The following is a 22,248-nucleotide window of genomic DNA, read 5'->3' as shown; positions in this document are numbered from 1 at the left end:
CAGATTTTAATTACAAAATAAAATTAGTCTGCTCTTCCTCGGAAGGGTTTGTGAGTGGCTAAACAGAGCTTTCCCCAATACTGGTGGTCGTCAAACTCTGCTAATTAGCAATGCTGAGAAATTCCAGTTAACAAGGACATTCTCTAAGTCTCTGCAGGTTCCCTGCCGTTCGCCTTCATTTCCATAAGAAGATTAAGACTGGAGGGGAACACACTCAAATGCAGATGCAGAAAAGAAGCGTTTTTAACAAGCATCATAATAGTAAGATGCTTGGCTAGTTCTCACCTAATTACTGCAAGTTAAACCTCTATTTGCAGCTAAGGACAAAAAATGGGGCTGCAATCTTCAATCTCCACAAGACTGCTTAATAGTTTGCTTTGGATTTGTTACTAGTGGGGTCAGTACAAAAATAATATGTAGGTATTATTTCTTTTACAGTTAACACGATAGGTTGTATCTTCAGGGCTTTTATAAGAAATTGGTGGGTAGAGCCTGTGTCAGAACAGTAAACAAATAAAAATCCAAGTAGTTAACATCAATTTTCTTGTTAATAGACTCATAACCTAGGAATAAGCGTGACTGCTTTACAATCCATCGCTGAGAACATTTGCAGACTATTTGTTTAACGTAAGCACTTTTCATTTCCATAAATTATACCAAAGGCAACGATTTTAAAATCCATTCAGATTAAACCAGCCTTCTCCAGGCCTCCCTTTTAAAATGTCTATATTCTTCAACAGAGCGTTGTTATTCTTGTTAATAAATTAAGATTGAAGTACTCCGATTTCATGGTTTTTATATTGTTTAAAGGAATAGCCAGTAACCCGATATATGGAGATACACACACACATATAGATATATATATAGGAAACTGGGGGAATTTTCTGAAAGAGCTATCGCTTTTATCTTATTTTCTATAGCACATTATTATGTATATATGCCTGAGACAGTTTATTGCATTGATAAGTAAAACACCGTTAATTAAAATAAAGCTGTAAATACTCATGATAACACAATTGTTAGGTATTTCCATACCTTATTTATATGATAAATGCAATTAAGAAAGAGCCAAGCCAGCCACTTTAACCTCTTCACTGTGTTATTATAGAGTTCAGGCACAAATATATGCATCTAGTTATGTGTAAAATCGCTCCTTGCGTTGCCTCAGCTGAGGATCTCACACACACAAAATTACAACGGATGCTGTCTCTATAACTACAGCCGAGAATAAAAATAAGACTGACTTGCTAACACCAACCATCAGTGATCAATGTATTACGATGAACAAACACCACTACCACCCACCCCCACCCCCTTATTTTCAAACTTAATTATCCATAAGATTTCTTGGAATAATGTTATCAAGTGCAGACCAAAGCATAAACAATAACCAAGTAAATAGTTGGTGTGCCCTCGGTAGTGTCTGGAGAATCAGAATTCGTTTATATCTTGAATCTCATAATTTGCACCTATTTTTCTATGGTGTAACCTGTCAGTCTATGGGCTAGATGTACATTTTCGAATTAAACACGTTAACTCTGATAGGTTATATTTGCATAATCCATAAAACAGATGCATTCATGCTGTTGGGTTTTATTTATTATTTAGATTAATATAATTATTTGGTTCCCGGTTCTTCTTCTTCTTCTTCTTCTCTTTCCCTTTATTATTTCAAAACATTTCATTTTAAAAGTAAACTGAGGGACATTCTCGGGGAGGTAAATCTACCAGTAGGGGGCGCAGCAGGCCCATACCTGAAACCCCTAGCTCAGAAAGTACTGGGCAGCCTCTCAATATATCTCATCTCCGTGTGTGTGTGTTTCCAAGTCATTCTTTGGTTTAATCCGATGAACAGTTTAAAAATAGAAGATTTTACAATATGTGGGTCTCTCTAAAGAGTAAAATAAAATTACTATCATGGGGGGAGATTGCCCCCCTTTTCCCTTCCTGCCCTCAGCCCTCCTCTCCCCAGTGCTTTTAGTTGAAACAAACTTCATTTAAAAAGCTGGAGAAGTCTGTTGACGATCGGGGTGCAGATTTAGCCGACTGGATTGGACAGCCTGAGTTCAGAACGTTTACACACAAGCACAGGTACAAAAAAGGCGAGAAAGGGGAGAGGGGGAAGTGGGCGCAGAGGGACCGGGGAAAGAAAATCATCTATTTTACCGAGTTAACAAACGGAACGTGCCTGTCGATACAAATCGCTACATTTGAAGAAACCGGGGTGGGGGGTAAGCCCCTAGTCGTTTAAGCACCGAAACGCTTTTGCTTTTTCTTCTTCTTCTTCTTTTCTTTTCTTCCTTGCTTTGTAGTCAAGTGCATTTTCGCAACAAAGATCCCAACAAGAGAGTGGAAGTAAACTTAGCTGGGGCTTTGTTTGGCGCCGTGTAGTGACAACAAGGGAAACAAAACTACCTATTTGTAACGGACGTGCTGCCATCTCTCTCCAGCATTGAGCTCCCACCTATTGAAATCTTTACATCGGGACAATGGGGGAGAGTCTAAAATTACCCTCCCGAGTCCAAGTCTTAGGCCCCACTCCTCTCGCTGGCCCCCTTTCTCCTACCCACTTCCCCGCAACCCAGCCCACCTCCACGCTCCCTCCCAGCACCTGGGCCAGGCTGGGGACAGTCACAGAAAGTACTTGAGAACCGAGGAATAAGGGGCGAGGGGGTCGATCCCCTTCTAGGACAGATCGGGGGCGGGGGAAAGGGGGCTTGCTTGTCCTTTTTGTTTTTCAATCTCTCCCTTCTTTGGATGATCCTGCAATTTGGGAGCTGATGGATACGTTAAAATACCACTTATTTCACTTGGTTTTCCCCCTTTGTTTAAATAAGCTTTCTTCGGGGGGGAGGGGCTGAGAGATTTGAATGTGGGGGACGCTTTGTGTTGATTTCCAGGGTTTGAATGGAGAAGGGCCTGAGACGGTGAGGGGGGGTGGGAGAATGCAGCCAAACCCTGGGCCCCAGGAACCGCGATCCAACTTCCCTGCCTTTGAGAAACAAAAGAAAGGGCTTCAAACGTGGGATCAGACTCGCCACCTTCCTCAGGACTGGGACTGACTGGAATGGAGGAGTCCCAAACAGCCTAGCCCCAGCGCTAGGGGTCTGATCTGTGCTGCCGAGCAGCCCCCTTTGCAACGACGGGGGTGCTGAGTGACTAGAGAGAGATCCGGGTGTTAATCACTGCAGGGGGGGCTTTGATAGGGGCGGGGGGAAGAGCATCCAGGGGGACAGGGCAACGACGCACGGAGCTTTGGCCGATTTCTGGAAAGAGAGCTTGGCACAGCTCTCAGTGCCCGTACCTGGCTGCCTCCCTCCAGTTGCTTTTCTCCCTCAGCCCCGAGTCAACACCAGGGTTTGGGGGTTTTTTTTCTTTTTTTTTTTTTTTCTTCTTCCTGTTGTTTTTTTTAAATGTAGCAACAATGCTGTTTACCCACTTCCTCCCCAAGGCGTGCGTGACCTGTTGCTGTCAGAGGAGATCCAAAGGCTTCCCAGTGGCTGCCTCGCCTGCCGGTGGACCCGCCTCCCCCCGCAGACCCGTCCCGGCGGCGGAGGCTCCGAGCCCCCGCCCCGTTTCATGCAAAACCAGGGGTAGAGACTTGTCCTCAGTGGAGGAGCCGGCGCGCGCTGATTGGCCAGGGCAAACGCATTTATTCCCTGACAAGCCCCCATCACATGGATGGTTGTCTATTAACTTGTTCAAAAAAGTATCCGGAGTTGTCAAGGCAGAGAGAGAGAGAGGGAGTGTGTGTGTTTGCAAAAGGGGGGAAAGTAGTTTGCTGGCTCTTTAAGACTGAGGTGGAGAGACAGAAAGAGAAAGAAGGAGAAGGGAGAAAGGAGGAGGAAGAAGTTGGGGTTTTTTTTTAAACCCAGGCTCCAGTAATAATCATAATAATAATAATTATTATTATTAATCCATCAGCCAAGAGGAAGAGGAAGACGCTAATCCTGAGCCAAGTGTGTGTTTTTGGGGAGTCCCCCTCCCCCCTTCCACACCCCTCCCTAGGGAAAAAAAAAAAAAAAGTCCAGCTTGGGACTTTGTGTCGGCTGCTGCTTCTCGCTTCTCTGCCGAAGGCTTGTTCCAGGCAAGAGCTGTTTGAATGTACAACATGATGGAAACCGAGCTGAAGCCTCCCGCCCCCCAGCAAACTTCGGGGGGAGGCACGGGCAACTCCAACTCGGCCGCCAACAACCAGAAGAACAGCCCGGACCGGGTCAAGAGACCCATGAACGCTTTCATGGTGTGGTCCCGGGGCCAGCGGCGGAAGATGGCCCAAGAGAACCCCAAAATGCACAACTCCGAGATCAGCAAGCGGCTCGGGGCGGAGTGGAAACTTTTATCCGAGGCGGAGAAGAGACCTTTCATTGACGAAGCCAAGCGGCTCAGAGCCCTGCATATGAAGGAACACCCGGATTATAAATACCGACCCCGGAGGAAAACCAAGACCCTCATGAAGAAGGATAAGTACACGTTGCCCGGGGGCTTGCTGGCACCGGGCACCAATACCATGACCACTGGGGTAGGGGTTGGGGCCACCTTGGGAGCTGGGGTGAACCAGAGGATGGACAGTTATGCTCACATGAACGGCTGGACCAACGGAGGCTATGGGATGATGCAAGACCAGCTGGGCTATCCGCAGCACCCGGGCTTGAACGCTCACAATGCGGCTCAGATGCAGCCCATGCACCGCTACGACGTGAGCGCCCTGCAGTACAACTCCATGACCAGCTCGCAGACTTATATGAACGGATCGCCCACCTACAGCATGTCTTACTCCCAGCAAGGGACCCCGGGGATGGCCCTGGGATCCATGGGCTCGGTGGTCAAGACGGAGTCCAGCTCGAGTCCCCCCGTAGTCACTTCTTCTTCCCATTCAAGGGCTCCATGCCAAGCTGGGGACCTTCGGGACATGATCAGCATGTATCTACCAGGTGCTGAAGTACCGGAACCAGCTGCCCCAAGCAGACTTCATATGTCCCAACACTACCAGAGTGCACCTGTTCCTGGTACAGCCATTAATGGCACACTTCCTCTATCACATATGTAAGACAAAAGGGTGGGGGGGGGAGAAGGTAAACAAAACAAAGAAACAAACAAAACACTTTTATTAGAGATTCTGGACTTCTTCTTTTTTTGGGACTATTTTTGTACAGAGAAAACTGGGGAGGGCATACATAAAACCAACAAGGAACTTGTATAGCTCTGGAGGGGAAGAAACTACACAAAACTTTTAAAAAGTTCTAGTGAAACGGTAGGAACTTTGCAGAAAGTTTGCAGAAGTCTTTACCAATAATATTTAGAGCTAGTCTCAAAAAGCGACGAGAAAAAATGTTTTAATATTTGCAAGCAACTTTTGTACAGTATTTATCAAAATAAACATGGCAATCAGAATGTCCATTGTTTAGATAGAAGAAAAAAACTTGAGGATTTGCCAATTAATAAAAACAAACAAAAAATAAAAATAAAAACCGTCTACTTGGAGCATTGTGATAACTGCAGCTGAATTTATAGCAGCTGTAGAAGGAGTGGATATTATTTTACAAAATTTGGACATTTTAATTGTTTTAGCAATTGTACAAAAGGCAAAAAAGGGTAGGATAAGTACTTGCAAAACCACTGAATTGTCTTGCTATAAAAGGCAAGAGTTTAGATTGTACTTTTTTTGTTTTTGTTTTTTACTTATTGTTAAAAAGCAGAAATTGCCATGCAGGTTCACACACCGTTTGCTAATTTATAATAGCTTTTTTTGTTTCCAAACTTCATCCTGTTCAGATTAAAAAACAAACAAAAAAAAACAAAAACAAAAAACCCTGAAATTACTGTGTTTTGAAATATTTTCTTATGGTTTGTAATATTTCTGTAAATTTATTGTGATGATATTTTAAGTTCTTTTTTCTCATTTTCCGTAGTTGTATTTTAAAGATTCGGCTCTGTATTATTTGAAATCAGTCTGCCGACAGTCCATGTATATATTTGAACTAATACCATCCTTATAACAGGTACATATTCAACTTAAGTTTTTATTCCATTATGCACAGTTTGAGATAAATAAATTTTCAACATATGGACACTGAAGTTACCTTTGACTCTTGGATTTATTTTTGTAACGCAAAATGTTTTTTAAAGGATCCGTGCAGTTTAAGATGTCACTGTGGTCAACTTAGTATTATAAATAATATAGCAATATAGATAGATGAAAATTTAAACCTTTATTTGTAAAATGAAATAGCTTTCATTACGTAACTAGGTCTGACCAGCTGAACTGCTCCTTTTGGATTTAAAACCTGTGAAGTTGCATGTGAAAAGGAGGACTTGTGGCACCTTAGAGACTAACCAATTTATTTGAGAATAAGCTTTCGTGAGCTACAGCTCACTAAACTAATAAATTGGTTAGTCTCTAAGGTGCCACAAGGACTCCTTTTCTTTTTGCGAATACACGGCTGTTACTCTGAAATTTGCAATGTGTAAATGTCATCCCTTTAAGAAGGGGTAAAAGGACGTTTGGGCACTTTGCTGGTTCAGACCACTTGTTGCCATCAAAGGGCTGGGGTCTGAACAGGAGCCTTGTAATAGTTTTAAAGTTAAATGGAAAGTAGTAACATAATTAGAGGGACTGGAAAGGCAACAAAGAGTCGTTGCTTTTTTGATTTATTTTCTAACCCGTGCGTTCTTCTTTTGGGAATACAATATATATAGGAGGAGGGTATTTTACTTTAATTGTGTGAGGATAATAATATAATAGCAATGAAAACTGCAGCTGGAGTTTGTGATAGTTGCACTGACAAGGGTTTTTTGAATCTTTGTTTGTGGCTTCATCAGCTTTCCACTTTTCTATTTTTCCAGGGTAGAATAGGTGTGTGATGTGTGGTGGGGGGGAGGAAGGATACAAACAAACTCATACGCCAGAGACTTTCACGCTATATCACAGCTGTTTCTTGAATCCTATTTCTTAACTTGCCAGCGCGGTGTAGCCCAAATTCGGACAATCTCTGCAGATGATAACAAACCCCAAAGAGAAGCGTTCGCGCCAGCCAAATAAAAGAAGAGCACAAGCCATCTCTCGGAGGTAGATTTTTACTTTGTACCGTTCTAATGGCAATTGCATTTGACAATGATTATGCTTCGGAGCTATACAAATCTCTGGCCCAGGCAGTGTGGGGTAATCTACCTGTAGAGCAAAATCGGGTGATAACTTCACGTGTGCAAAGTGCAGTAAAGTTGGGCTGTGGAGCACGGGGCATGTTGTTCTGGGAAGCACACGTGAAAACTTATGTCCATTGCTTTTTAAAGCTCACGCGTTTAATATTAACTAGTGACACTGGAGATGCGTCCCTTAGAGACGCACAGGTCTACCTCGGGAATAAGAAGGATTCAAATACAAACAGAGCCAAGAAACTGGGATTCTTTAAACTACAGTGATGCATGAGTAGATGCATTTTTTTTCTAAGAACGTGTTTATACATTGTGAGGAAAGACATTGTGTGTCTAACCTGAGCAGACAGTGCATTGAACAAGCTATAATTCTGTTTGTGTCTGTGTCTCTGTGTGTCAGGTGTTTTTAAATCTATGTGTATCGTATTTGAGTGTTGGTTGCTGGATTGCACTTCAGCTCAGCAAAGGGGGTTACCGAGGTGACTGGGTTTGATATGGTAGTGATATATCTTAAATTATTCTGGCCTCCACACCTTTTCCCTGCCTGCCCAAATGAAAACTGAAATTGCAGCGTAGAAGATATGGAGTTTTGGTCACTGTTTATGTATTTTACATCTATTTGCCCGTTTTTCTTATAATTCTTGCACCATGCTGTAATTGGTGGGACAGCTATTATTCCAGATTGCAAGCCTCCCCCACCCCCCTCCTTCTTACTCAATGCAAAGACTAAAAGAATTTCCCAGAGTTTCCCAACATTTGTAATGCATCTAGGGATTATTCACGTGGTAACAAATACATTTCCCCGCTTTCGTTTACACATCTGAATAAAAGAGAACTCTGAATAAAAACCCAATCGATATCGCAATTCATTTAAAAACGCACTGTGAATCTTAACCAATTAACAGCCATAAAATATGGGCACTTTTTGAAGTGCTAAGAGAAAGATTCGAGGGGGGTAGTTTGAAATGTTGTGCTTTTTTTAAATACACACAGAAGGCGATGTAATGCAAGTAAACAAAAGACACTAAGCCACATATGAATGCTAAGTGAATTCCGCAACTTTTTCTATATTGACAAATTGCTTAAACTTAGCTTTTGGTATATGATGTAATGTTTTTTTTTGTTTGTTTTTGTTTTTTAAAAGTCTGATCTCTCTTTGATTCTGGATATATAGAGATAGATAAGTGTATACCAAAAAAACGTTTTGTATATGAAGCTAGATGGATTTATTTTTAAATTACTACTTAGAAGAATGGCATTGACCATTGCTAATTTCCAGTTCAACACGTTAAACAATCACATGATTTGTTTCAACTAAAATATTACCCGAGGCTATCATTTATTCTGGCTGAAATGTGCAGGAGTAATATCAGTATTTTTTTAACTTTGATGACCAGTCATGTTTTGATACTCAGTTTCTCAGTGTATTCACTCACCTCTGAATTTGTATCTGCTCTCTCAAGCACACTTGGTGCCCGGTCAAAGAGTGTTATTGTAATGTTTCACTAACCTTACACAGAGCAGAAATGAACCCAAGGATAAGATTATAGTTTCCCCGGTGATTTTTTCTCTCTCTTTTTACAACATTTTAACGGAGGGGTGCTAAAATATGTTCCTGAACTGGAGAAGTAGATTAGCAGAGTTTCTTGCCAAGGCTGGGAAGCTGCTATTACAGACTGTCCCCGGGGGAAATGGCTCACATTAACCACTAAATGAATATTTGACAAGGGCTCATTCGGGGGTATTATTACTACAAACGGGTCCCTACTGGACTTTCTAAGGGTCAAAGAGCAATGGTTCAATTAATTATTTAGACTGTTAGTAGATTTGGTTGTAATAGCTGTACTTATTTCTACAACCGACAAATTCTTACAGTAGAAGCCCTCGGGAGACTCTTCCCCATCAGCAATGCCTTGCGATTTAAATACACAAATAGGGAAGGTCCGCCAAGTGGGAAAACGGCTGTCTTTTTCCGTGACATTTCTTGACAGAAAACATATTTTTCTTTAAGATGCCCATTGCTCTTGTCAGACAACAAGGGCTGCGTATGATCATCACAATGTATCGCATCACAACATTAATCTCTCTTTATGTCTAACATGCAAGGGACCTGCATAGTCGTCTTTAGAATAGGCTGTAGATAGCTCAGCCATTTAAACACTCTATATTATGAAAGCAAGAGGCCCATGGCGATAGGTATGGTTAGATACACTTCATTTATTTCCCTCCTGATCTAACTCAAATATTAAAATCTAGAGCATGCTGAGCAACAGAGGAGATTTGCAATGATGTATTCAAAACGCTGCAATTTAGACTGCAGGAAATCCTAGTCCTGCGAATGTTTTAAAGCTGACCCAGCCTTGCCTGAAACATTCGTTCCAACGTTTTTGTTGCTGTGGGCGATTTTTTTTTTTATTTCATTTGGTTTAATGTCTGCCACAAACATGTCCGCAGCAGTAGATATTAAAAAATGTTGAAACTGAGATTAGGTGACAATAATATATGTTTGAATGAATGAGATAAGCGGCAAGGGGGGAGCGGGAAGCAGTAATTACAAACCCAATTCATTCAGCTTTTCAGGACTTTTGTTGTGGGAGCTCCATTGACGGGTTTCGAGCTGCCAGTTTTCTCACATTAAAAAGGACTGATCAACGCCTCGGGGGGACATGCAATACCGCTTAACTGCATAGTGATGGGGTCCTCATTTAGAGCCATTACAACAAGAAAATTAAACAGAGCCTTTGTGTGCGCCAGGTTTACTTTTCAATTGCTGACAGTTTATAGCTAACTGCTCAGAGATTGAAGTTTGATTGCCGTTTGATCGCCTGCTAGTTAGCACCACAGCTATTTTAGTTTTGGTAATTAAAACCAGCTTTTCTGATGATGCCCGGGGAATTTCAAGAGTTGGTCATATTTTGCTTTTGAGGAACCAAGTCCACTTGACAAGGAGGTGCAGCACAGAAGTGAGTTGTTGTTTTCAGCCTTTTACAAAAAATGAAATGCTAGAAATTGCATATTTCTCTGTGGTACAGCGAGTCAAAATGCCACGGAAGATACTAAAACCTTTCCTTTTGACATCCGTCGCGCACTGTTAGGTTTGTAACTGAAGAATATTCCTGATTAATTTCACCTTGTATATTTCATGTGTAGCAGTCTCGCTCTAAATTCACGAGACCAGATGATTATTTTCCCTTGCAGGTGCTGTCCCCTTCAAGGAGAAGGGATAGACGTTGCAAAAACCTTTCAGGGTGAATTTTAGCTGTGTGCTTTCCGAATATACCGCAGATTTGTTGTGTGTTTCAACATACCTTGCGTTTAGGATGTGTGTATTGAACGCTAAAAATTTTCATTACAATTTAGAAACATCCATAGAGTAATCAATTTCCAAATTTATTTTATGTGGGAAGCGTTCTTATATTCTATAGATGTCCCGTCCCCCCAGGTACATTTAAATCTTCATCGTTAGAGCCTTTTTATGTCCGTGTTTAAAACGAGGAGAGGTTTAAGGTGTAGTCACCGTTTGGGGGATAATCGTTCGAGTAAGCTATATCTAAAGTGACACGGTTAGGATTTTATAGTAGTGAGTTATCTTGCAGTGAATAAAGTGCGAATGGAAAAACAATCGGGAGGTTTGCGTTTCAGGATCACTCGCAGTTGGAAGAGTTCTTACCGTTCTTTCGAGCCTTCCTGTTTCTCGCCTCGAATGAAATAAAGTATAAGCGAGGGCAGCATTTTAGATTTGCAGTGATTTCTATTTCTTTTCCATTTGAAAGGCGATTGTTTGAAAGCCCCTCATCCACCTAGTTTAGGGGGTGAATCCTTCCCAGGGGAGCGGCTATTAATAACGAAATACTGATGACATCTCCTTTTCCACCTACCCATGTTAATGTGTGCGTATATGATGTATATGCATAACGTGTGTGTGTGAGAGAGAGAGAGATCTCAACCCGTATGTTTGTGTGGTTTTTCTGTGTTCCATATTCGGGCGCGTAGGTCTGTGATTCCCAGCGAGGACTGGGGTATTATTCAAAAGTGGCATCTGGGAGCTGGGATGAGTTTAGCTGCAGAGTCGGTAGGACCAGTTGCAGCTGACGTCAGTGGCCTAGGCAGGGCCGCTGGTTAGAGACTCCAGGCAAAGCCCAAAGCAAGTGCCCGATACTCCGAGCGTGTCCTGGCAAACCCTACACACCGGGACCCACATGCCTGCACCAGGTGCCTGCTGGCAACAGCCTGGGAGCTGGCCCGGAGCATCCCTGAATTTACATTCTGCCGAACTAAGTGTGAAGTCGGTTTCCAACGTGATTCCGTATACATTCGAGTCATAGTCCCGTGATTACTGCGGGACAACGAGTTAACCACTCGGTGCGCTACCTCTCCCGCCGTGCACAGCACCCGCTGCAGTTTTTTTCCATTCCCTGGTGACCCCTTAAGCAGGGAAGGTGACCCCTACCCCATCCCAAGGCCGCAGATCCACAAAGTTTGGGATCCCGAATGGTGCTTTTCAAAATCACACGTAACAACAGGGCTTGGCAGTCAGGGCTTTCCCAGTCCTCTGGTCTATTTCCGTCTGGTGAGTATTGGAAAGAGACACACACGTTCTGGCTGACTCTCCGATCAGATTGGCCGAACATTTATCAGTTTCTTAAGCTTCACTTCATTAATTCGGCTGACATAATGTGGGCGCCTTTGCATAAATTCTTGATTAATGGCGTCCCACTCGTCACTGGATAGCAAACGACATATTAACACGTGTTGGTGATGGAAGGCTGATAGGGTTGTTTGGAGGGGGAGACGCAAGCACACGAGAGCCTCCAGCGTATGGGCCCGATCCTGAAAGCCCTTACTCACGTGAGTGGCTCTTTTTTAGGCGAAGAGTCCCACAGAGCTCAGAAGGGCTGGCCGGGGGACTAAATCCTACTCACGTGAGTAAGGATGTGTAGGGTCAGCCCCGTGAGCGTGTTAATTTGAAATAGACCTTGTAAGGCTTTAAAACCCCACATCGATTGTATGCTCTGTCAGTTTAGGCCTGATATAACACATGCATAACAAACCTCTGGGCTGTATGCTAGACAACCAGTAATGCAAGAAATAGACTCTTCCCTGGGCTATTACCAGCTCCACTGCTGCTGTTCTGGGCGCATTTTGCCACGTACGAAGCTCTTAAACGTGTCCTTTTGGCATTTCTTGCAATGATGGTTCCTTTAAGCTCTTACAAATTGCAAAACTTGCGGAAGACAGAGAAATAATTAATGTATTAAAACAAGCAGCGAATTCCTCCGGAGGGGCCTTATCAACTGCAGCCACACTGGCTTCATCTCCTCCTAGTATGCTAATACCCCCCGTGACGTCACCGGCGCCAGATTGAATGGGAATCAGTTATGAAATTATTAGATTTAGTTTGAAAAGCAATCTAGCCTTCTTGGAATCCGAGTTTGGGCTTCTGGAAGGTCTATATAAATACACAAACATAGACAAATTTAGTGCTGACTCTCTAGTCAAATCAAAAGTAAATCAAAAGGTACACATTTTACTTGGTTTCGATTTTCAGAGGAAACACATAAATATTAAGTTGAGGGACTTTTGAAATGACAGTATCTTAATTATTTATAGTATAGACCTATTAAATTTGAAACAAGACAATCGGATTTTCTCAGACCGATAAGGTAGGCCAGAGCTCCTTTTAAGTTATTTTTTTATTAAGAATTTCAGCTAGGGCATCTGCTACTTCAAAACCGTGGAAAAATACACATGGGTGTTTGCATTAGCCAACGATAGATAAAAACGTGTTGGGAGAAAAATATCCCTTTTGGTTTAAAATAAAACATGGTCTGGGATTTTTTTTTTTTTTAAATTGGAAATCAGTATACAAAAGGTTGGTGAAGCTATGATATAGGAGCTCTTTGAAATCAGTATTTCTGATTTTATTTTAAATTGGGTTGAAATTATCAGAATTATCACGGTTTTTAATCGCTGGAGTCACTGCAATCAGTTGACGCCCAGATTCAGTAGAGTTAAATCCTCGAAGCTAAAATCCGGAGGGTTTTTCTTTCTTTCTTCCAAATGCACTTGGGAAAAGGATTTTTAAGAAATAAAAATCACACCCCCAAATTTAAGTCTCTGCATGAGAGTTTTTTCCTTGCATAACTTTCTTACTGGACAGATTATATATTATCTCCCCAAGCTTCTTTACACTTTTATTGAGGGTTCAGTATTAAATAGTTCGCAGTCATTCTTAAATCTTGTATGGGGGAAAAAGCCAAAGGAATAGATGGGAATATTCTGCACTGTGACAAAATTGTTTGAAATGTTTAGGAACACTTTCATCTGTTTGGGTCGGTTTTTCCTCCCCTCTCAAATCAGGCTGCTTTGCTTTGCGAATTATGAATAATCTGTGGCTCTTTCCCTTGGGCGGACTATAAATCACCTGCTTTCTCGATTCACTTTCTGCAGCGTGAGTCTCTGACCCAAAGTTTTAATTTACTTTACGTCCTAGAGTTGCAATCTCTGCATTCGGGGAGAGAGAAGAAACAGTTATGCCTAATGCTTAGTCGAGCGATTCCTTTACCTTAAAAAGTTGTAACTGGCTGAGAAGTGAGTTTTCTGAGGAATGAAATCCCACATGAGTTGCAAATATAAAGTAAGATTTTTTCCCCCCTGCTCCTGATTGGCAATATTCATTGTGTGTGTGTGTGTTGGTTTGAAAAGCAGGAAGAAATGTAATGAATTGAGTGCTGTCAGAGATGTCTTCTATGTTGATGTGGTGAATGGCAGCAGCTCCCTGATCCAGTGCAGGTGCAGCAGTGCTGGGGGGGAAGGGAAGGGGGGGGCTCTCTGTTCAGTGGAAAAAGCACATTCCCTACAATAGACCACACACTGCCAGCCAGCATGGCATCAGCTCACACTTTCATACTCCCCCCCCCCCCCCAGTCCTGAGTTCACAAAGTGGCTATACAGGAGCGCTAGTTAGGTTCTCTTGTAATGAACATTTGTGACTCCTGACCAACGTTTGAATCTGCTGGGCTCTCTGTGCAGGCAGGTCTGTTTTAATCACAGGTTGAAAATGTGTCCCCTTCTCTTGCGAGGCAGCTCAGTCAGAGCGTCAGTTGCATCAAACGCGATTAAGAAAACGCGGTTTCCAAGTGCTGCTAATAGGGAAAGATTTTTTTAATAATAATAAAAAAAAAGGGGGGGGGGGAGACACCGTTCTAAATGGATGAGATGGTCTAATCCTACACACGAACTCCTATTAATCCCGTTGACAGATAACCTGTCTCCTATTTTGGTGTAATACATTATCTTTATGCAAGGATTAAAAAAAAGTTTTCACTCATCCTAACCCGGCACGGGCTGGTTTTTCCTGGCTTGTTTCCGGATTTTTTTTTTTCTTTGACGATCTGCTTATAAGAAGCTAGATGGTTACGTTTGGTTACTCAAATACTTCTCCGAACAATGCAACGAATAAGAGCTAACTCTTCAGCAAGCGGTTCTGAGCGCTTTTGTTCCCTCTCCTGTTACATCTAATATTAGCCCTCCGATCGGGGGGAAGTCACCGAGAAGGTATTCTCATAGCATCCCTGGGAACTCAGTTTCCTCGCTTGTGTTGCTGATTTCTCTTGCGCTACTCCTGCAAGAAGTAGATTAGACCCTTTTGGATATACTTGCTGATGCATTGCGCTGAGGAAAATTGCTCTGTGTTTGCTTATAAAAAAACCATGTCACTGTAAAACTTTTTTTTTTTTTTTTTCCAAATCGCGGTAACAAATAGCATCAGCTTCTGGAGCACTTTGCAAAGCCATTCTTTGGCTGAATACTGTTAAACAGGGGATTTGACAGCTAACCAGATATTACTGAGTTCTAAGTAAGCCAGTTTTTTCTTCTGCCTCCCTCCCTCCCCTCCACCCCCAAACTGATAACAAAACGTGTTTGCAATAAATTGCATGGGGGGAGGGGGAGGATCAGATTCTAATAAGTGACTTATTTGTTTTCAGGGGTCAAATCTTGTCATCCTCATCACAGGGGAATAGATCTCGTGTACATGTAAAAGGAAAGGTAATACAGATATTTTAAAAAACAGATTGCTGATCGTATCGCAGGGTGGATTTTTGTCTTTTGGTCTCCGACTGCTCCCCGAAGCACCCGCTCATGTATGCTTTATTTGCCGCCAACAAGTTGAAGCTCTTTAGACCATCAACTTTATCCAACCGTGGCCGTTAAAAAAAATGGTCGATTTGCGTTAGGGCGCCATTATTTTTGCGGATTAAGTCTGCGTCTGGTGTCAAATACAGTCCTCGACAAGGACGTGCAAACTACTGCTACTCCAAGAGCCAGGCTTCCCGTCTATAGTTTTCCACTTTCTTTCCCCCTAGTGCTACTTGATAGCCTTTGTGTCCTATTGATACACACCCATAATTAATCCTTCTTATTAATGCTTACATTCTGTACCCATGGGGCAAGTCAAACCTATTTAGATTACCTTGGTTGGTTGCACAAATTTAAGTGGGAAACGAGTTATAAACCTAATAACGGCCTTAATAAAAATAATTATTTGATTAGGGAAGAGTAAATTTACTCCAGTGCAAGGATGCGTCTGGATTTATATTTTGGTTGTATCTGGGCTCCTGGTTGGTTTGAAAACAAAGGTCTTTTAAATTCATTGCAGTTCTTAAAAAAAAACCCATAGAGTCAGACTGCACACAAACCATGGTAGAATATGTCCCTTTGATATTACTTAGGAGGATGAATTAATTCATAAAACAGTTTTAATTGGAAATCAATATGAGACTTGGGTGCCTTTGAATTAATTGGAAACAATCAGCACAGGAGACCATTCATCACACACGTTGTTCCCTCTCTTGCTTTTTGTTGTTTTTAGTCCGAAGCTTCTGCACATCGTTCAAGTGTATTTATGCTGCTGGTTTTACAAGTAAAAGTGAGGATGCAACACTAACACTCGCATTGTCCCCCTATACTTTTAACGCTCGCGTATTGTTTGATTACTAATTCGAGTTAATATGATCTTTATGGCAACATAACAGTGGATAATTGGCCCTTTTTCTGAACAACAATGTAAATCACAATCGCTTTATTATTTAATAACGTCAAACGCTTCGTTGGATTGGCCCCGACAGAGAAGACCTTTTCTTTCTAGGCAGTGTTGTTGAGAAAGAACAATGCAGATCTAATTGTGGAGATTTCAGAAGTTGGCTCCTGTAAATGAACAGCTTAGATATGGAAGTTCCAGCAGATGTCTGCACTTTTCCCTGTGACAAACCTTATAACCCCCTCCCTTCCCCCACCTCCCCCCAGACTTATTGAAGATTTTTTGTTCTCACATCCTAGCAACAACCTAAATCTTCCCGAAGTAAATACACCCCTTTCCCTTGGTTGCTATACAGCGCTTTATATGGCAGATTTAACAGGGAAGTATAAGCATGTACACCAAATCAGTGCCTGCCTCAAGACGCTAGATATAATTCTGCCCCAGTTATCAGTGTTTTCTCTCTTGCCAGCCTTGGGTGGGATTTTTGATTTGTTTGCTTTTTGTTTAATAGCACCTTGTTTGTCAATAAGGAAACGCGCACCCCAGCCTCTGGGAAGAGTTGTTTTGTAAGAGTTTGGAGAGTTTGCAAGTCCCGCATGACATTATTTTGTAAATGTCAGGAAAACGGCCAGGATGCCTGTCTGTCTCCAGCTGCGGTAGAGAGGCCGGCACTGTGTGGCCCCGTCTGTGTTCATTTCTGTTACCTGTTACTTTTCTGAGGACTGGCCGAGTGCGAATGTTTTATTTTCTTACCCTCGCTTAGTGTGTGCAAAAGTTACCGGCTCCTCAAAGGCGCGATATTAAAATTCCTAAATCCATAACCCAGTCACCCAAAGGCAATACAGATAAACCAGGAAACTTGGTTCCTACCCCTAAAGTGATCACTGCAAGTACACAGCAGGAGCTGGTTTTGAAAACCCTAATTCGGTTGAGTCCTGCATGGAACAAGATGGGTCCCAATTCTCTTTCCAGGACGCGTGGATGTAAAAAAAAAGGGGGGTCCTGGTACGCTGCGTGGAGAGATACACAGCACCATCTAGTAGTGGCATGAGGATGGCTCCTCTTCCCATCCCGACCCCATGGTCCCCTCCACTTGCTGTAGCTTAATATTATTAAGCCTCATAGCCAACGCGTTTCTGTGTGTGTTTCTTTGTGCCTGGCACTGCTACCTGGTTGGGAACAGCTCCTCGGGGGTGACACATCGCCCCCCCCCCGAAATGTAATTCCACCGAAAATAGTTTATTTGGAAAACTTTCCCCCAACAGGAGTTGGCAATCCTCTGCCTAGTCCTGTTCGTTCACCCCAAGCTTTAAACAATGCGAGCTTTGATGCGCCACTGCGTTCAGTCAGCAGGAGATTAAGGGTGATGTATAGCATTCTTCTTCGCAATGCACCACATCCCGGGGTGGAAGGAGAGGGAGCAAAGATACAGAGTCCAGAATATTTTGCCTCCTTTTGTTTGCAAATTTTGACACAACAAGCGATCAGAATAACCGTAGCGAAATCCTCTTATGTGTCAAGACACTAAGGGCACTTTTTAAAATTTCAGCACCACACGCTTACCACTCACTCCGCGTACCTAGGCAAGCTGTCACCTGCACATTGTAGGAAGGGGTCCCAAACAGTCTCTGGTAACACTGCATTTTGTTTTTCCAGCACTACCGGCTTGTAAGCAAAGCCAAGCCGGCCACACCAATCGGCGCGCTGGATACGTTTCAAATAAATTGTTACAGTTAACTAAAGTGCTGTTCTTCCGCCCGCTTGCCACCAGATTTCCTCACAAAAATCCACTCAGTTTAAAGTATCAAAAAGGCAGAAAACAAACAAACAAAGATAGAAGCACTTGGAGTCCCTAGAACCAAAGTTCAGTTGCATTGTGCGTTCTAAAGCTCATTTCACACGATTCACAATACACTTTGAATGTTGTCTCTTTTTTTTGCTAACGTGTTAATCACCTTCCCTGTTTTTTTGTTTGTTTTGTTTCGCAACTCTGCTTTCCTAAATTGACATAAACTGGGGGGGGGGGGGGGCGGGGAATGCTGCTACTTTTGGATCAGGTCTAGAAAATGGGAGCTGAATTCAGAGTTTAAAATTAAAAATAGAATCGCGATTTGTTCTGGGTTTGTTTTGTTTTGTTTTTTAATCTGTACGGACTGAGTCTCCAGATAACTTGTAAACAGCCATGAGGTCCCTGCTAGCATGCAAATGGTTAATAGCCCAGTAACCACTGCGGCATTGCTAAAACTAATGATCACTTACCAAGACTAAATACTCATTGAAATCTAAAAAAAAAAATTTTTTTTGGCTGTAGTGGGTGCTCTGTGCATTTGGTTTGTTTATTTCATACTTGGATGATCCAGGGTTGGGGGGTAGCGGAGGGGGACTCCTGGCTGCCACTCCCTCTCCATAATGAGCTCATTTCCATATTTGCGCCTCCCGCAACTGTGAGAAAATCCGGCCGGACATTTAACGTTCCGATACGTCCTCCACTGCCTTGTCTCCTCGGTTACACCGTGTGCCTGAGTGCGGAGAGAAGAGAACCGACCTATTGATAGGTTCTGTTGTATTAAACTGCGAATAAATGTGCGTATCTTGGCATCTAGCAGGCTCTTGTCGTTTTTATTGTTTCTACATTCATTATTTCCCATGCACTTTTCTCTCGCTCTCTCTCTCTCTCTCACACACACAGGTTTTTCAGTGTGATTTGTCTGTTATCATTTACCATCTCTCCCTCCCCTCTCCCAGTTTCTCCAGAGTCAAAATGCAGCTCAATGTACAGCAAATCAAGTGGAAAGACAACAACGCCACGCACTCGCAAAAGTGAGCGAGAAGCTTCTGCAAAACAGATCGGGAATCGATTTGATATAATGTTAGAGTCATACGCATATGTGCGTGGCCAGGAGACGTTTGAGTCTCGCAGAAGAAACCCATATTGACAAGAGTTCTGTAGGATGCCTGCAAGTGCCTAGGAATAGTTGGGGGTGGGGTGGGGGATTTTTTTTTTTTTACCGTACTTATCAATAACAAGATGTATAAATATCAAAGTGAAGTAGCCCGAGTAAGTCTTTCTAGAAGCAAGGAAGAAGCTTAAGCAGCTTTCTCTAATGGTGATTTGTAGCTCTGTAAGGGGGCACGGACAGCAAATACCCTGCAGGTGCATGTTGTAACACTGCCATCCGGACTTTAATGTAGATTACTCTCCAATTCGTTTGATCGGCCCTTTGAAACCCTTTACAATTGCCTGTGACGAACCGCCAGTCTCAGGTTTTTTCCCTTTGAATAATGCCTTAAGGGTAAGTCCTCGGGGCTTTGAAAGATCTCCAGTACATTTAAAAAAATAAATAAATAAAAATCTAAAGCTTGGGCAGATGTCTGTCAACTAGGAGCTGTTAACAGGCAACTATGAAACTATTGATCATCTAATACCCACCAAGTCTACTCAGGGGGAAAACTTTAATACTTAAGGGAGGAGGGTTCCTAAGGAACTCCTAGTATTTATATTGTTTTCGGGGGGGGGGTATTAATATTTCAATAGAGATCCCTCCTCCCATCTGTAATATACCTTGTGGATGGCTGTACAGGCTGGGGTATACCGTACTTATGGACTCTCCCGTGTGTCAGGGTAGGTCTGATCTCTGTGGGTGAGTAATACATGTATGTAGGACTGACACTCACAAATACTGAAGTCCTTACACATGCCACGCTCCCACTGAACGCAGGATAGATAAGCCGTGAATGGAAGTGGGGTGTGCTGGGTGGCTGTATGAATAAACGGTGCATTCGAAGTATTATACAGAATGAAACTATTAAGATAAACTAGATATGGCATAGAACACAACTGTAAACTGTCTGTAAATACAAACATAGACTATGTCTATACCCGGTGCACTGGATATTGCCATTATGTACAAGTATTGTATGGTGGTGTTTGGCTTTCATGACCTCCCCCCAATAGCAAGAATGGTAAAAAAATTCAGAGACAACCGCAGCAATCTGGCAGCTATTTCCACTCCCCACCTCAGAAAAACGCGACTCTTTTAATATTGACTTAATACTATTAACAACTTTACAATAATTACTGAACTCTCGGCACTTAAACTTGCACAAGCGGCGCTTTGTTTCTATAAAATAAACTTGGATGTTCAATCGCTCCCTAGCAAACCGGGGATTTGAATTAAAGGCCCATTTGGGACACTTGAGACGACAAAGGGTTACACATAAATAAATGCCACATTTGCCTATTGCAAAAGTTTTCTCTGCCCTTTCTCAGTCACAACAGGGGAGGAAAAAGCCCTCGTTTATTATCTAGCGCTGGGTAGGAACAGCCCCTCCAGAATGTGCCCTTAGCTTTGGCCGGCAGAAGAGGGGCTTTTCTCTCAACAGCAGCCCCCTTTGTTCTCCAGATCTCTTTCCCAATTTCAAGCTTCACTTGCACATCCCAAGTTTGTTTGTTAATGACGCTATTACCATCTGGCTCGTCCTACTTTCCAAAAGATATAAATCTCCCCAGTTTCACTGCCCGCATTACCGTCTAAGTGCCACCATAGCCAGAAGAAAAATATGCTTTCAAGGTTGCAAATTCTCTTGCACAGAATAATGCCCTGGCCCGGCTCGTCTCTTCAGTATTTATAGGTTACACACATTGATGTGTAAGATTCTGATGGGGAAACTGAGGGCTGGGTTTGATGGAATGTCTCCAAATGGAATTCCCCTTACAGCTATAGTGGGGGGGGGGGGAGAAGGGGGTTAGGAATTGATTTACGTTTTCCTCCATAAACTTAAATGAACCGCTCTTTCTCACCCTCCCCTCCTCCCCTCATGCCAACCTTTAGCAAAGAGTCTGAATACATCTTGCCACTTTGAAACCGTTATCTTCGGCAAAGAGAGGGACACGAATCTGGGCGCTCAGGAGGCTAAATGTGCTGCCTTTAGTAGATTCCTGGTGTCAACTTGCCCAGCATGGACCCTGTCTCCTTGTTATATGTATATTTGTGCGTGCGCGCGCGCCCTTCCTTCTAACAGGCGTTGTACAGTGAGAAGGAAAGTTTAGTGCAAAGCGATTGCAGATTTGTATGCTTTTTAAGCATAAAGGGCGGGGGAGTGGGGTGGGCTGGGGTGGGTTGGTTTGTGTATAGGCTCCACAATGAATCTATTTATTCGCTGCATCCAGCCTGGGCAGAGTGAATAGGAAAGCGAGAGAAACTCAGCCTTCCAAACGCGTGGGCTTTGTGGAACACAGTCCCCACTGGCAGATTTCAACTGCTAATTTCCCATTCTGTGGGGATCTCCTGCAAAGAGACACATACATGTCCATCATCTCTGTCTTCCCCCAAGTCTTTCCCATCCGTCCCCCGCCAGTATGTAAACTCTGATACTATTAAGTTAAACCGAAGGAGAAGTTTAACCCCAGATCATTGCCTTGCTTGATTGCTGGCCAGATTTTGCGGGGAAACCTCCTATTTAAAATTAAAAAATCTTGTCAAATCACGGAGAAGCAGCTCTTTTAATACGTGAAAGAACCCCAAGGATTTTTCGAGTGATCTAATTGTTATAAATAATTGCCGATGAAAAGCAAACTCAATTATTATGCACTTCTAATAGTGTGACTGCATTAGGGCCAAAACAGTGATTAATTAATATCACACTGGTGTAGCTGTTTTCTAGCAAAAGGCCTCCTCCCCCTCCCCCTTTGCCAAAGCGGATCTGTCCTGCTGGAGTCATGCTTAGCCAGTAAGGGATCTTGTTTATAAATTTATATGACGACCTTTTCTTTGTGACCGTTCTAAAGTTGATATGGACAAATTGCAGAGGTATACAATTTAAGTAGATGCACTTTTAATCACCGATCATTAAAATGGTTATGTTAAATATACTCAATTACATGCATGACTTCACCCTAACAGTACTTCCTATTCTCCCAGCTGCTCACGTATTCCTTAACTATCGTCCGCAGAAGAAACTCGATTATGCTGGATCCATACATTTCTATGGGTTTCATCAGCCTAATTAATGCTTCGGTGTGGTCCATGTGTCTGAATGGGTCCCTTTGCTAT

General features: G+C 42.7%; 1 protein-coding gene across 1 annotated transcript; it reads left to right on the top strand.

The window, feature by feature from the left end:
- The first annotated feature begins 4,102 nt into the window (after window positions 1–4,102).
- SOX2 (SRY-box transcription factor 2) lies at window positions 4,103–5,050 on the top strand. The gene has a single exon (XM_077826711.1). It carries the CDS (start codon window positions 4,103–4,105, stop codon window positions 5,048–5,050), a length of 948 nt encoding a protein of 315 aa, XP_077682837.1.
- Window positions 5,051–22,248: the final 17,198 nt, after the last annotated feature.

Source organism: Eretmochelys imbricata, chromosome 9 (assembly GCF_965152235.1).
Source record: "Eretmochelys imbricata isolate rEreImb1 chromosome 9, rEreImb1.hap1, whole genome shotgun sequence".
NCBI classification, from domain to species: Eukaryota; Metazoa; Chordata; order Testudines; family Cheloniidae; genus Eretmochelys; species Eretmochelys imbricata.
This window is presented reverse-complemented; position numbering and strand designations above follow the sequence as displayed.